This window comes from Myotis brandtii, unplaced genomic scaffold (assembly GCF_000412655.1).
Source record: "Myotis brandtii unplaced genomic scaffold, ASM41265v1 scaffold289, whole genome shotgun sequence".
Classification (NCBI taxonomy): domain Eukaryota; kingdom Metazoa; phylum Chordata; class Mammalia; order Chiroptera; family Vespertilionidae; genus Myotis; species Myotis brandtii.
Genome location: NW_005361048.1, coordinates 599419 through 616092, shown reverse-complemented (window position 1 = coordinate 616092; position 16674 = coordinate 599419). Strand labels below are relative to the sequence as shown.

Genomic DNA, 16674 nt, shown 5'->3' with positions numbered 1-16674 from the left:
CACCTACGGGTTACTCCACTTAACCACTTACCACTGTTTTGGAATGCCCTGTGTGTTTGCTTCTAAACTACCTCCCTTTCTTATTTGGTTGCCTTCACTTCCCTTTTCAGTTCTTTTTCCTCCACAAACTGCCTTTAAGCTACTTGCTCCTGTGGGTTATTCTTCTGCAGGATGATACATTTTCACTCTCTTCTCAGTCTTTGCTTTTCTGAGGTAATCCTATCAACTACATAAGCTTCAGTCAGCACGGCTGCTCTCAGATCTTCCTAATGTTTCTCTCTCCAACTGATGTGTTTTTGGCACTGACACATGCTCCCCTATGCCTGTTAAACCTATCCAAGAGACACTGCCTGGGAACCATACACTTTACATGTCAAAACTGCTTCTTCAACTGTTCCTCATCCCGAATCTTGGGGAATGGAATCATATCCACTCAGGCAACCAGCCCCAAATAATGGAGTCGTTCTAGAATGTTCTCTGCTTCATTTACCACATTTAGTATAACTTTATTTCTTCAAAATATTTGAGAAACTACTATGTACCAGATATTAAGTCAGGTGCTAGTCATACAGTAATAAGCAAGGTAGACATCATGTTTATACTCATAGAATTGGCATCTTAATGGGATGTACAGAGGTAAAGAGACTATTCATATGTGAAAGACATTTCCAGGAGTTTGGCAATATACAACCTATGGAACTCTATAGAGTGGCCCTACAAATACAATTTCAAAAGAACAGAAGGAACAACATCTCTGCATTCTTTTCTTTCTGAATTGCCACAATAGCTCTCTAACCAGTTTCCATCTTTTTTCCCCCCCTGGTCCCTATCCTATTCATCCACTATAATGTTGCCAGAAAATTCTAGAATTCCAAGCTGACCACAACCTTACCATGCTAAACTCTACTGCTGAATACAGTGCAGAGTCCTTAAACTGGTCCACAAAGCCTTTGTTGATGGAGCCTCCTTATACCCCATCCCTCCATACATACTCTCTGCTGTGGCCACGCTAAATTCCCTACACATCTCCACGCCAAGCAGAAGTCTCTATAAAGTCTTCCCTAGGAATCACCGTAGTCCGATGGGTGCCCCACATTTGTTTTCTCTTCCCCCTGCCATATGCCCATCATTTTACTTATGGAATTAGATTATAATCACAAGTTTGCCTCTCTTTCCTGCTGGGCTCTGAGTTTTTGAGGGACAGGGACCCTGCTTTGTTCATGTCTATGTTTTCGCTCCCCACAACAGTGCCTTGCATGCAGGAATCCCTTGCATGAAGTCACACCTAGTTCTGAACGGACAATGCTTCCCAACCCTATGAAGTCAACGCATCTTCCCTGTCTGCATTCCAGGCCCTTCACAGTGAAAACAGGAGACCCCTTTTGGAAAAAAAAATGGTCATCTTATAAAGAAATTATTTCCTTCAAAGTTTGAGACTCACTTCCTCTAGGCCCTCAGCCCTCTTTAGTTCCTCAATAGAAATAGCATTTCCTTACTTTGAACTCTCAGTATCTTAACACAGGAATCTGTATTTGTCTATAATTTCATTAAGAAACGTCTCTATGTATATGTGCCTTCTTTACCAAAACTACTTATCTAAGAGCCTCATGAATAAAGTCTGCCCTCTTTCAGTTGCCCCTGCTGACTGCTTCATTGGTGCAAAGGTGACAGGTATTTAATTTGTCCCCTTTGGAGGAATGACTAGAGTCTCTCTGGATTCTGCTCCCAATGTGCTACCATGCAAGGCCTCACAGTTCAACTCTTTTCTCTCTTCATCTTATCTGATATCTCAGCATTGTCCACCAGAGCTGACCACGCCCTCATTCTTGAAAGTGGAAGTTACTGAGCTTCCATACACTATACCCTTCTGATTTTTCTCCTGCCTCTCTGGCCCCTTCCCAGTCAGCTGTGGGAGATGTTTTTCCTTTACCAAACCATTCAACTTTCAGTTCCTGGCGGGTACTTCCTCCCCAGGTCCCTTTCTCATTCCTTACAAGCAGCCCAAACAATCTGTGCTTGTGTATAGCTCTATTTTACTAGGAGAGCAAAAGTAACTTCATTCTGTCCAATGAGTGCGAGAATGTGTTTCAATGAGCAGAGTTCATGTGGTAATCACAAGCAGGGGGATAAAGAAAAGAGCAAACCACGGGGTGATATTTTTTAAACAACAGATTCATGGTGTACAGAGGACAGTTCATGATTATATAAGTTTTATGGAGACAGGATTATGTGGCTGGCAAGGAAACTTAAGGGTTATTTTGTTCTATAAAATGTCACACACAGACGCAGACCCTGTTAGTGAATATAAAATCACTCCTGATTGTGCGACTGGGCTTTAAACCACTGAGGAGGGTCCTTGTGCATTTACCACAGCAAAAGGCACAGCAGCCTCCTGAGGTGGAAGTGCTAAAGTATCTGATGATGTCTGGTGACTTCCTTAAAAGAGGATAAAACAACACATCCTCAGGCAAGAAGGCAGATTAAATAGAGCCATTTTAGAAAGCATCACGCCTCAGCAAAATCAGGAATTAATCCAGATGAAGACATTTTGCTTTTAGGGGATCTATGTACTAGTAAAAAGGCATGTTCTACAACTCTACCTTAGGGTCGGGGGAATGAGGTCAAAATGTATACTCCATAAAAGTCCTCGTGTTTGTAAAAGTACACCTTAAAAATCATAGAACCAAGTCACCAGCATGTGATATTTCAAACTGTAGTAATATAAGCTCAATTTAAAAAAATAAATAGGTCAGGAACATTGTAACTTATTCTAATATAAAGAATCTAGTTGTGAGATGGTATCACATTGTGGTTTTAATTTGCATTTCTCTGGTGATCAGTGATGTTGAGCATCTTTTCATATGTCTACTGGCCATCTGTATGTCCTCTTTGGAGAAGTGTCTATTCAGGTCCTTTGCCCATTTTTTAATTGGGTTGTGTGTGTGTTTGTGTTGAGTTTTATAAGTTCTTTATAAATTCTGGGTATTAACCCTCATCAGATGTGTCATTGGCAAATATGTTCTCCCATTCAGTGGGTTGTCTTTTCATTTTGTTGGTAGTTTCCTTTGCTGTGAAAAGCTTTTCAGTCTGAAGTAGTAGTGCCATTTGTTTGCTTGCTTGCTTGTTTGTTTCCCTTGCCTGAGGAGATATAGCGGAAAAAACATTGCTGCAAGAAATGTCCTTGATTTTACTGCCTATATTTTCTTCTAGGATTTTTATGGTTCTGAGTCTAACATTGAAGTCGTTTATTCTTGTGTGTGATATAAGCTGGTCTAGTTTTGTTGCAGGAGTCAATGGGCCAGATCTCTCAGACACAGTGGGAGCGAGGTCCTTGGGGTGCCGCTGAAATAAGCATTTTCAGACGACCCCCTAGGAGAATGAGATGTGGTAGAGGGCTTTGTGTGTGTGGAGTTACATTCCTCAGGTTGTAAAGGCCCCTGCTCCTTAAGCCAGTCCTGGGGCTCCATTAGAGCCAAAAGCAAGGCCAGCGTCCAGAATTTCCATTCCATGTTGCAGCCAGGTTAGCTCAGCATCCAAGCTCATTACAGTCCATTACTCCATTGTGTGGGGTCCCACATGGCCGTGAGCCATGTCGGCGCAGGGGCGCTCACCCCCTGAGCAGGCGTCACAGGAACCCAGTGCGCCAGAGAGAGTACAAACCGAGAGAGAATGCTCCTCCGTTCAGCACAGTTTATGATACAATACTTGTTGGAGCACTTGTTTAACCTGCACGTTTCATCTAGAACACTGACACATTCTCCTCTGTATGTGCAGTAAATTACTGACCAAAGTCCTCCGGTCTCTAAAGTAAACTAGAGGCTTCAACAGAAACTTTATTGCTGTATACACCTGTCTAATCTTGGAGAAACGAGATAGTGATTTTTTTTTATAGTTGAATATTGTGTTCTGAGAGCTTAACTTTCACATCAGAGCTCCACAAACTCCCAGACCCAGACCCATAAAAGATTATATAAACGAGAAACATTAAATCAAGTAATTCCATATATAAAAGCACACCACAACTTTTCCCGCGACATGATCCGTTTTGCTCACTGTTATTCCTTAAATTCACCGCTTCTATTACAGGGACACATGGTATCCCTGGTTATAAGCTTCTTGGTAATATATTATTGGGACCTGTTTAAAATAATTTTAGATTTTTTTTTTACAAGAATCTTCATCTCGTTATTTCTTTGTGACCTTCAGGGCCAAATTAAAAAGTCCATGAAAATTGTAATGTGATCTTACCTTGCTTCCATTTTCTCTCGCCTCCTGTTCCATCTTGAGGTCAGAAATTAGCAGAGGCTTGTACTTGTTTTTCCCATCACTGCTGGGGTCGTCTAGTCTGTATTCCGAAGTGAGCTGTGCTGAGAGGGGGCTGTCGCTCAGGTTCAGGGGCTGCTGGTCCTGCTCCAGCACAGTTTTGCCATCCTCATTGGAGTCGCCCATCTCCCTGCTGTGTGTTCCCCCTGAAGCAGTTGAACTTTGCCCCACAGTCTCATTGCCATTAAAGCTCTCTGCAGCGGAATCATCTGTTGGAAAGAAAACAGATGATTTTCTACTTCAACTAGCATTCACTGAGCTCCTACTATGTGCTTGGCATTGCGCTAAGTTTACATACAATGTGTAATGTATCTTTAAGAATAAGTCTGTACAGTTCCATTGTTACTTTTAATATAGTAGGCACATTTAGGCACAAAAATAAGTGAAAATAAGAAAAAAGAAAAAATAGAGAAAACAGTTTAATTTCAAACAATCCCCAAAATGTAAATTTAAATGAAGAGAATAAGATAATTGTCAGTTATTTTGCCAATAGCTTTTGTCTTTCCCGTGAGAACATCCGTATTTGGTAAAAATGCTCTGATAAAAGCACTGCCTATCCTGCTAATGGGGAACATATTGATTCAAGCTTTGTGGGCGTTTAATATGCATCTAAAGCATTAGAAAGGCTCAAAAATGCCGTTCCAGCCATTACACTTGTAGGATTTTAAGCGTAAGAAGTTTAATCACTGTGTGTACTTCTGTGCAGGTAAGAAGACATTTATGCCAGTGTTGTTTACAATGGCAAAAACTTGATATAAATTGCCGAAAAAGGAGACTTGCTTAAGGCACATGGAATGATTAGGATGTTATGGAATAATTCAACATTCCATTTTAAAGATATAGGAAACTGTGAGTCAAAGTATTCCAGGGAAAAATCTAGTTACAAACAGCATGGTCAATACAATTCCAATTTTGTAGAGCAAACACATAAACATGGATGGAAAAGACTGAAAAGATACAATCCTAAATGTTAGTATTGACTTCTTCTTAACTATATGGCATTGGATTTTCTAATATTCCTTATTATCTATAACATATCATTTTCCAATAACAAAAACAAGATAACTATAGAATAAAAGCAAAATAGGAAAGAAGTGGAGCAGCAGCATTAAAATTTTTCTGGCTTTAAAATCTATATATAGAAAAGCCTAAGCAACTGTTCGACCATCCAACTGTTTGACAGGTAGCTATAACGCACACTGACCACCAGAGGACAGATGCTCAATGCACAGGCATGGAAACATGGATCAGACTGATGAAGCTCAGAGGGAAGAGGGGAGGAGGGAGGCGGGAAGAGATTAACCAAAGATCTTATATGCATACTCGAGGCCCGGTGCATGGAATTATGCACCAGTGGGGTCCTTCAGTCTGGCCTGCGGGGATCAGGCGGAAACCAGCAGTCTGACATCACCTGAGGGGTCCCAGATTGCAAGAGGGCGCAGGCTAGGCCAAGGGACCCCACCAGTGCATGAATCTGTGCACCGGGCCTCTAGTAAATAAGCTTGTTTAGAAAAGGTATATTAATGATACTTTACTGAGACCAAGAAACAAGTTTACATAAAACAATTACCCTTTATTTATCTTAATTTCATCTTTTCATATATAATAATTTGCTATTAATTTTAAAGGATTATGAAGAACACATATATTTAAATGTTTTTGTTAGTTAAAGGCTACTGATGAAACCATATAAATATGAGCAGGAGTAATAATATTCAATAATTTTATTTTTGTTTGATTTCTGACTTATTTATTTACTTATTTTTTAATCCTCACAAGAGCATAATTTTCCATTGATTTTAGATAGAGTAGAAGGGAGGGAGGGAGGAAGGGAGGGAGAAAAAAAGGAGGCAGAGAGAGAGAGAGAGACAGACAGACAGACATGGATTAGTTGCCTCCCTCACGTGCTGGGGCTGGGTCTGGGATCAAACCTGCAACCCAGGTAACATACCCTTGACCAGGAATCGAACCCACGACCCTATGGTGTGTGGCCTGATGCTCTAACCACTGTATCACACCAGTCAGGATGATTTCTGAATATTTTTAAGTATGCGTTACTTTTGTAGAGTACAATGAAATAGTTAATGCCTTCTAATCAATTAAATTCATGGAAACAGTAAAGTCTAATCATTTATTCATCTGTGCTGAGTGCCCACCCTTGGCCTAAAAGGGGTTAAATACTTGGCCCCTAGAGATTCTGCCTTCAACATGTTCTCAATTAAAAGGGGCAGAAAAATAAATGTGCAACTAGAACTCATAGCAAAAAAGGGCTATGAGCCAAAGCAAGCCATGATCCCAAACATCACAGAGCATTTCCCAAGGACGCTGACATATGACTGAGCTCCAGCAGAGGCGGCAGCCTTCCCACCAGCTGAAGCAGTTGGAGGAGAGGGTCTCCAGTCACAGAGAAAAGCACACGCAGGGCTGAGCACGAAAGAGAAAGGAAAGAAAGAGAAACCCAGGCAGGGAGGAGGAGGAGGAGGAGGTGATGGGAAGTGCTGTGTATCAGAGAGCTCGACTGCAGCTTGAGAGTCAGTAGAAGTGACTTTATTGTGGAAAATGATGTTTTAAAGAGATTACTCTGATTCTGATGAGAATGGGATGAAGGCAACAAAAATGGAAGTTGGGGAGACTGGTTAAGAGATCTGTAAGTCACCCAAGTCAGCATTGCTGCAGGGAAGCTCAGACTAAAGCAGCGGGCCGTGCAGAGAAGGAGGGACCGGAACAACCCTAAGGAGAGTGGAGGAGACGGACGGTGGGCGGACAAGGCCCAGGAGCAGCCAGGTCTCTAGCTCCAGGAAAACATGAAAACCAAGAGCGCTGAGTTTAATTTCAGTAAAATGCTCTTTTAGAACAAGTATTCTAAAAGTATTTTGAGGAAAAGTTAAAATGTGTTCAAATATTCTTCTATTAAATTATTCTTTTTATGTACCCACTCAAGAAAAGACTTCATGTGGAGTGAAAACATACATAAGAGAATTTAGGAAACTAGTCATAAATAATGTGAAATTGCACTTTCCATACTATTAGTTTGAGAAATCAAAAACATCCTTTTAACAATGAAATAGCTAAGGTTTTTCAAATAATTGGGGAAATATATATATACTTACACATAATTACACATAAGTAATTTGAAAACTTGTGCATATTTTTTATGTTATGTCAAATCCTTAGGCTAAAGTATTAAAGGTAATTTGGGGTTAAGTTATTCCTTTCCAAGGAAGTCCAAAGAAAAACATAATGGACTTATACATGTCCAATTATTTAATTTATGAAGAAAAATGTGATTTAACATTTTGTACTAAAATCCTTTAAAAATTACTAAACATTCCATGTAAGAAATGTTATCAATATAGTAAAAGAATGAGCCCTAACCGGTTTGGCTCAGCGGATAGAGCATCCGCCTGCGGACTGAAGGGTCCCAGGTTCGATTCCGGTCAAGGGCATGTACCTGGATTGCGGGCACATCCCCAGTAGGGGGCGTGCAAGAGGCAGCTGAATCAATGTTTCTCTCTCATTGATGTTTCTAACTCTGTATCCCTCTCCCTCTCTCTTCCTCTCTGTAAAAAATCAATAAAATATATTTTTTTTAAAAAAAAGAATGAATAACCTTAAAGAAATATTACATTTTAAAATAAAATCTTAACATTAGCATGAAACAAATCCAATACCCATTGTAGTTAAAATTCAAACATGCTATATTTGTTCCTTTAATCTGAAATCATCATAAATATTTAATAAATAGTGTACCAGTTATTCATTTTTCAGGGAAGGTAAACATTACTATTTATCAGGAAAGTCTTTAATAAAAGTCATGTATTTATAATTTTGGTACAAACAGTAAATGAATAAAGGAGAAAATATTTTTAGACAAAGTAGTTCTCTCCAGATGTTACCAAGGTAACTAAATTCAACAGCCTTACATATTTCATTCCTGAGTAAATCAGTATTTTTTTATGATGAACAAATGAGTGATTTACTCATTTGCATCGAATATATATTCACATATTTTATAATGTAAATAGTAAAAGAATCAGTAACTGTCACATGCCACTATTTTAAAAATCAAAATTCAAAACAAACTGTGTGTTGTCTACATTAGAGAAATTCAATATAAAGGAGTGAGCAGACATTAAACGGAGGATAAATGAAACGTTTTCTATTGTGTAGCTTTGGGTGACCACGTTAAAGGTTTTTATTCTTAAAGAGACTTTTTCATAATCAAAACCCACAAATCCCAGACTCCTCTTTGTCATAACCAGTTCACATCAGTTTATGGCCTTAAAATGGGGACATCTGTGTCCTTACCCATCCTGGGGGGCTGCTGGTGTGTGGACACCGGGCTGCTACACGGAGGGGGTGGCCTTTACATCTGGAGGAAGGGCCTGGGGTTCACAGGCCCAGGGTGACGGCGCTTCTCCCCAAGGTTAGCCTGGGCACTGGGCATTTGAACCAAAGACTCTGTATTCGAGCCCCGAGGGGAAAGAGCCCCCCGAGCTCTGGATACTAAGATTGCCCAGGGTACCTAGCAACAGAGGAAAACGTGGGAGGTGGTGACAAGGAAGCACGGAATCCAGTGACATCAGAAGGGCAGTTGGAAGTTGAGGTGGCATTTGTGCTGAGGTTCGTTTTGATGGGATGGACTTAGTACTGTGGGGCAGGCTGTCCGAGTGAGCTCAGCGGTGGCTCTTGTCCGTAAGTCACAGTCACACGGACAAGGCGGCAGGCCACTCATGGTTTTCTTCCTCCTTCCGTTCCCTACTCCCCTTTCCCCCCATCAGTTAGAACACGTTAGAAATGTGATTGTTTAAGTCAGTGATGGCGAACCTTTTGAGCTCGGCATGTCAGCATTTTGAAAAACCCTAACTTAACTCTGGTGCGTGTCACATATAGACATTTTTTGATATTTGCAACCATAGTAAAACAAAGATTTATATTTTTGATATTTATTTTATATATTTAAATGCCATTTAACAAAGAAAAATACGAGGGGGAGGAGCAGGGAGCGAACCAGATTATGTGCCCTGGACCTGGAATGGAACCCAAGACCCTGTGCATAGGCCAGTGATGGCAAACCTTTTGAGCTCAGCATGCCAGCATTTTGAGAAACCCTAACTTAACTCTGGTGCCGTGTCACATATAGAAATTTTTTGATATTTGCAACCATAGTAAAACAAAGATTTATATTTTTGATATTTATTTTATATATTTAAATGCCATTTAACAAAGAAAAATCAACCAAAAAAATGAGTTCGCGTGTCACCTCTGACACGCGTGTCATAGGTTCGCCATCACTGGTTTAAGTAGATAGTTTCATCAGCACCAGACTCAAAGGTCAGCTCTTGCTATTTAAAGAGAATTAACCTATAACCTATGTCTGATATGTATTTATATGTATATCTGTATTTACATGTATGTATGCATGTATGTATGTACCTATCTACCTAATAATATGTGCTAAATGTGTTTGAGATCTCCCAAGCACCTGGCCTACTTTCTTATTCAGCTACTTTCAGTCGCTCTTTATTATGGCCTTTAGGCCAAGTGCCTTGGGCAAAACGCAAAGGGAAAATATAGAACCCTCATTTTCAGATTGCTACTTGGAAATTCAGTCCTAAAATTCAGGTCAGATGCTTACAGAGTGGAAGTTTTTCATGGTTTCCCCCAAGTGCACCACAGGCTCCAGTGCTAGTCCTGTGATGCCTCCTGAGAAAACCTGCCTTTCATATCTGACCATGAAACTTACTTTTAAACCGAAAATATGACTTCACTCCAGAAGATCGGTACCTTAAGAGCCAAAAAGGTGAACATATTTTTAAATTCTTCAAAATCTACTTGCAAAGTAGAGTTTCGGTGCAATTCCTTCCATTGCTCCTGATGTCTACTCTGTCTTCTCTCGGCCTTGGGGTCCCGGTAAAAAAAAAAAAGTGAACTTATCCATTACTAGACTGTACCTTACCTCTTACACCTTCCCTCGGAGCTCCCTCCACTCTCCAACATGAAGCACGCAATCAGGTGCCAACTGATCCTTTGCAGCAAAGCCCACAGCCCGGCCTTGCCCACCGCCCACCACCCTGACTCATTCCTGCCTCGATACCCTCTTTGCCCATCTTGAAATGCCTTCCACATCATTCCCATTCCCCCTCTTCAAATCCTCCTGATGGCCTTTCCATTCTTTGAATTTCTATTTTACTAAAGCCCGAAAATACAGTTTTTAAAACGTAAGTAAACACCTGTTCTGTGTTTCATCTTTTGTTTTCTTATATGCAAAAACATCTTTGTTGACTACAAAAGCCCTGGATTTCTAAGTCCTCAATACCACAAAAGCCTTAGAAAAAATAAAGTTTAAAAATGCAATGTTCTGAATCTCAGAGAGAAGGCGGGGGTGGTTGGGAAGAGATCAACCAAAGAACTTGTCTGCATATATGCATAACCCATGGGCACAGACAAGAAGGTTGTGAGGGCCTGGGGTAGGGGGTGGGGGTGGGCTAGAAGAGGTTAGTGAATAAAAAGGGGGTCATATGCAATACTTTCAACAACAACAAAAATATTTTTTTTTAAAAGCAATGGTCCATTTTTGTTTGTATTTTCAAAATATTATCCAGGTTATTCATGCTTTGTTAAACATGTACCAAAAAATGATGCTACATTTGGAAGTCAAAACACTTAAAACTAAGTTTACTAATGTAGATAAATACATATGCATGTATATATTTATGTGTGACTACTGCTAAAACGTTAAAGGGCATTGATTTTAAAATGATAAAACCGACATTGCTGGTCAGAATGTAACAAGGGGATTCAGTTTTCCACTAATTAATTCTGCAGGGAGGGTGGCCCTTGGTTGGTAGCTCCTCACTCAGCCTCGGCTGTTAGAAGAAGGGGCTCTAGTTTAAGGAGAATGCAGAGAAGGCCCAGAGAACAGCTGCACGTTTTAAAGCAGATAACGAAGGCTCAGCACAAAAACTCAATAACAATATTTCGGTGCTGTCCATGTGAGGCGAGGCACATTCTTTATGCTACTCTGTCTAAAAATGCTAACCAAATACCTACTGTGTGCTAGGCACCCTTGTTGGCACTGGGAGTCAACTGAGACTCCATATGGAATTTGGTCTTAACTTGGACTCTAACTGAAGAACTGCAACACCAGGTAGAAGGAAGCATCTAACCCATGAGAGAGCCATGTAAAGCGACAAATAAGCAAGGTCTTGCACACAAAGAAAAGTCACCTGTGATCGCGGGACGAGGGTGGGATTGGGAAAGGCCTTTACTGGGGGTGCAGTTTGAAGAGGGAGAGATGTATGTGGGTGCACGATGGTGATTCTAGGTCAGGGGAATGTATAAAGAACAGCACCAAGGCCGGAAAGAGCCGGAAGAGCTCAGAGAATTGATCCACTCTACACACTAAGGCGGGGAACGGTACATCTCAGAGTCTCCGAGTCCTGGACATTTTGCTGTGTACCCCTTCTCTGTGGCACCTACGGGCTTCTCTCCCCAGGGCAGGTGTCTGGGGACGTGTGCAATGCTTCCCACTGATTCCGAGAGTGTGGTCTGAGATGTGTCTCCCTCTCCCACCCCTGGAGCCTCTGTCAACGGGCCTGTCACAGAGCTTTCTCCGAGTTCTGAGGTGACTCGCTTTTTAAGAAGGCCATTAAAGCGAACACTTATCTATAGCTTCTCAACTGCCTAAAAGAAGCATACACTATTATTGCCATGCTTAGGGTTTCAAAGAACTGGGTATTTTATAGAAAGTGATACGCATAAACATTTTTATATCGTTACAATGAATTAAAAATACCTATGATTTCTTTTGCTGATAAAATCACATCACTGTGAATACCACTGTGTTTTACTGCCTACATTCATAATACAATGAAATGTTAAATTTCAGTTAGAAGTAAGTGAAAATTTATATATAAATATTTATATTCTCCCCCCAAGTCATGAATCTTCTAATGTATTCATTGACTCCAAGATAAGAGGTTTTGAACTAGATGACATGTTATTTTTTTTAATTTATCTGAAATGTACCATAATAACCATATCTGTTACAGATTTTCAGGTATCTACTCAAATCCTGATATTCTAGATTTCAGTAGGGGTTTGTTTAGTCTTTTTTCTTATCTTACAACACCTGTCATCTATGATTCTAAAATCTATATATTTTATTTACCAGTTAGACTGTAAGTGTCTATATAGTATGTATTTTACAGGCCATAGTGGTCATCTAGAGAAACCATTTTAGTGCTTTACACAAAGGTGACATGGTAGAGACATGACTGTCTCTCTACAGATAGATTGATTTATCAATCAATTGATTGGTAAATAAGACAAAGTCATAAATAGAGTAATAAACTCATGCAGCTGTGTAATGCATTCCTGTATCGGCAGCTCACTTATGAAGCTATTTACTGCTGCAAATGGAAACCAAAGCAATTAATACTGTGGGTTTTTGATGTCCTGTCTCATCCAACAAGCAGAATATACAATGATAAATCCTCATGTTAAATTTAAAGTGAATCTAAGACAATCATTAGACCACAGTTCAGCGTTTTCAAAGAGAGTTGACAGCTAATCACTGGAGAGAAATGTCTTAGGAAACATTAAATGGACAATAGAAACAAAGTCATATAGTATTATTAGAAAGTCATTCTCTTAGAAAAATAATTGGGCAATTTATAGAAGAAATGGCTCATGGATTTATCATTAATTATTCTAAGCTGATAACTAAGTAAATGGGGGGGAAAAGTCACAGATTTGAGATAAGTTATTCTGAAAAGAAATGTTCTAATTGAGACTAAAATGAATGTGACCCTAAAGGACGTTCCCCTACCTTGGCATTTAGCCAAACAAGAACTTCAGGGTTTTGGTGCCTTGCCAATAATAAATCAGGAACTACGTTATCCTAAAAAAAACTGAAGCAGTGATAAAAACAAGACCCGAGAATAACACATTGTTTGAAACAAGTCTTGGCTATCTTCATTTTTTTATCTAGATTGCCTTGTTTGCTGTCAAGTGTCTGAAGATTAAAAACACCTTCCTCATTTCCTTAAATTTGATTTCCACCGCTGTATCTAGGGTATGGTGGCGGTGGACAAATATACGAATTCCTCCATTAATTGTATAATTTCAATTATCCCAGAACTAGAAGAGGCGTGTGCATCACCTGGCGATCTGGCCTCAGAAAAGCAGGCTCTTTGCTAACACCTGAGCATCCCGGCCGGCCAGGACCTGGATAAGTTCCACTGGGGGGGGAATTGGGCTGTTTGTGGTGTTAGATCAGTTCCCCTGGGGAAATGAGGCTGTTGCTGGTGTCTGTGAAATCGGTGGTAGGCATTCAGTACAACTGTGTTTGGATACGTGGAGAAGTTGTGTGAGGTGTGCGGGTATGCTGTGTGTGTGTGTGTTAGCAGCCACACAGTGGTATGTACCAAGCACCTAAAGGAATGGAAACCTAGTTCACACAATCCCTTCCTAACACACAAGGACAGGCTCCAGGAGGCATGATCTCTTGCAGCCCTGGAAAGATCTGGAACTATGAGACAGAGGAAAAGGGACTCATCAGACTTGGTATTTGTATGCTAGCCGTTAGGAACAAAGGGTAAAACTTACAGTCACTGGAGTTACCATCACTTTTTCTAAAACTGGGGCCTCCTTTCATTCTTCCCTTTCCGATTACTGGGGGACCAGCTCTTCTATGAATTTTGTGAGAGACTGCAGCGCCCCTCCAACAGATTGTCATTCTTTGTATTGTTTTTGCTTAATTTATCCAAAGACAATTTGTAATTTGAAAAAGAGGCAGTAACTAATGCGTAATAGTTGTTTTACTTTTGGAAAAAAACAACAACCAGGAAACAGACACATTAAGTGAATTGACTATGTCCAGTTAAAAACATAACTTACATGTTGAAGGGACTTGAAATCATGTAACAAAATATAGTCAAATAAGTAGGAGGATCTATCCTGAAAAAAAGAACACTTTCAGAAATAATGGGAAGAGAGATAACTGAATCAAAGATTTGAAGACTTTTATGTTTTTAATTACCTGTCAGAATTTCAAGGATTTGAAGTCATACAGAATCAGTTTTCTGTGTAATAAGTGGGAAACAATCCTGACAAAATTACCAAAATATCAAACAGGTTTCTAAGAGGTGTGGTGTGTGAGCACAAAATGTGAGCTATAAAAGGGCAGGTTCCAGCTCTAATTACTTTATCAGTATGTGACTGGCACACAGGAAATACTCAGTAACTATTTATTAAATTGGACAACCACAAGAGACCACATTCACACATATATCTAGTGTCTGTTTAAGAAATAGACTGTGAGTCTTTTTATGTTCTTATAATAATGTTTTTGAACTACTTATTGTACGTATTACTGCATTAGGTACTGTGCAGGACGGATATCAGTGTGCCCCTCCATCAAGGATCCCACACCCTAATTCCCAGAACTTGTAAATATGATTAGGTAGAACTTCTGTGATTATGCAATGGCACATGGTACAGTGGACCTGAAGTTTGGAAATGAACCAGGTAGGCCAGATTTATTCAACTCAGCACTTAAAAGCACAGAGTTTTCTCTGGTTAGTGGCAGGAAAGGAAGTCAGAGAGATGCAAAGCACAAAGGTTTCTCAGTGTACCGCTGAGGACTTGAAGATGGAGAAGGTCACGTAAGACGGAATGAATGCAGGCAGTTTTACGGAGCTGGTAGAGAGCCCCAATGACAGCTGGCAAGGAAATGGGGACCTCAGTCCTACAACCACAAGGAGTTAAACTCTGCCAACAACTTGGTTTAATTCATCTTGCTCAGGGGCAGGGAATCTAGAAATGTTCCTTCTCGTATAAGAGTTTTGGGGCCACATGTGAGAAGTTAGCATAGGTAACATCCAACCACTAAGGGTTTGGTATGCAATTGTGGGAGGCCACTGTTGATAGCAAGAGAACTAAATATGACTGACAGCCTTCAAATCTGGTTTAGAAAGACTGAATCTGAGGTTATATCAACCCCATGTAGTAAATATCTAGGACATTTTCAAAAAAAAAAAGGAGGCAGCAAACCAAATATTCTCTCCCTTAATCAAAACTAATAAGCAAGAACAGTGTGGCCTCACTCCTTATAAGACCCATAAAAGGATATGATATGGCCCAAAGAGCTTATATGTGTACTACAGGGTTAAAGATGTTAGTGCAGGGAAAAGGGTCGCCTTGATTACCTTAACAAATTCCTGGGAAAGAAGGTCTTGACTGAGGTCAAGTGTATGTTTGCAAAGATCGTGAATCTTTGCCCATAAAGTAGAGCTGTGTACTGTCTGAGTGTTCACATGCTAAAATCACTGTTTGTTTTGCTCACATAGCAGGTAAAGAGTATCATTCTAGAGGAAATTGTCAAAAATCCTCAAAGGTTGCCCAACTGACGTGACTCAGGGGTTGAGCCTATGAACCAGGAGGTCACGGTTTGGTTCCCAGTCAGGGCACATGCCCAGGTTGCAGGCTCCATCCCCAGTGTGGGGCTTGCAGGAGGCAGCCCATCAATGATTCCCTCTCATCATTGATGTTTTTATCTCTCTCTCCTGCTCCCTTCCTCTCTGAAATCAATAAAAATATATATTTTTAAAAATCTTCAAATTATTCAATAAAGAAAAACATAAAAAATAAATGCTGCACAAACAATAAAAAAAAAGAAAAGAAAAAAAAATCTTCAAATGTTGTTCTCTGGGTCCCTCATGTTCTCTGTTCCATCTTTATGGTAAATCCTCCAGCTACTTGTATGCACACTGGCTCTCTGTAAGTCATTTGACTGAGAAATAGACTGACAGATTGATTGATTGATTATCCTTTGACTGAAATTCCCCCACAGAAGAATGTTACTTCAGTTAGACACTTGTAATTCAAACCTTTTATCTCTAATTGTCTCTGGGTATTTCCAGCCATGAGGAAGCAGGTGAAGGAGTGCATGGAGCTTTAGGAGAGTGCACAGAGCGAGAGATCCTGCATGCACACCAGGTCTATTTAGTGCCCAGGCTTTAGAGAAACTTAGAGGCTGATGATTAGAGTGCATGATCCACGATGTTTTCTCCTAAGCCCTCCTATACCAATCTCCCCACCCCCATTTTTTCCCCACTCCCTACTGTAGTGTGTGAGCCAGGACTGCTTACTCAATGAGGAAGCTGAAGCCGTGTTCCAACATTCTGAGATGATGAGCAGCCTAAGTCGCCAAGCACTTCTTGGACTTAAAGAATGAGTAAATCCTAAAATAAGTATATGAAAAGCTCCCCCCCCACACACACATACACTCCTTCATCTTATACTGGTAACTAGAGGCCAGATGCATGAAATTCATGTAAGTGTAGG

General features: G+C 40.3%; 1 protein-coding gene across 5 annotated transcripts in view; it reads right to left on the bottom strand.

The window, feature by feature from the left end:
• Positions 1-16674, bottom strand: part of NOL4 (nucleolar protein 4) — a 228959-nt gene that overhangs the window by 88388 nt on the left and 123897 nt on the right. For all 5 annotated transcript variants that reach the window (XM_014542009.1, XM_014542011.1, XM_014542010.1 and 2 more), the window contains one exon: positions 4249-4532. In XM_014542009.1, the coding sequence (XP_014397495.1) occupies positions 4249-4532 (284 nt within the window). The remainder of the gene's footprint in view (positions 1-4248; positions 4533-16674) is intronic.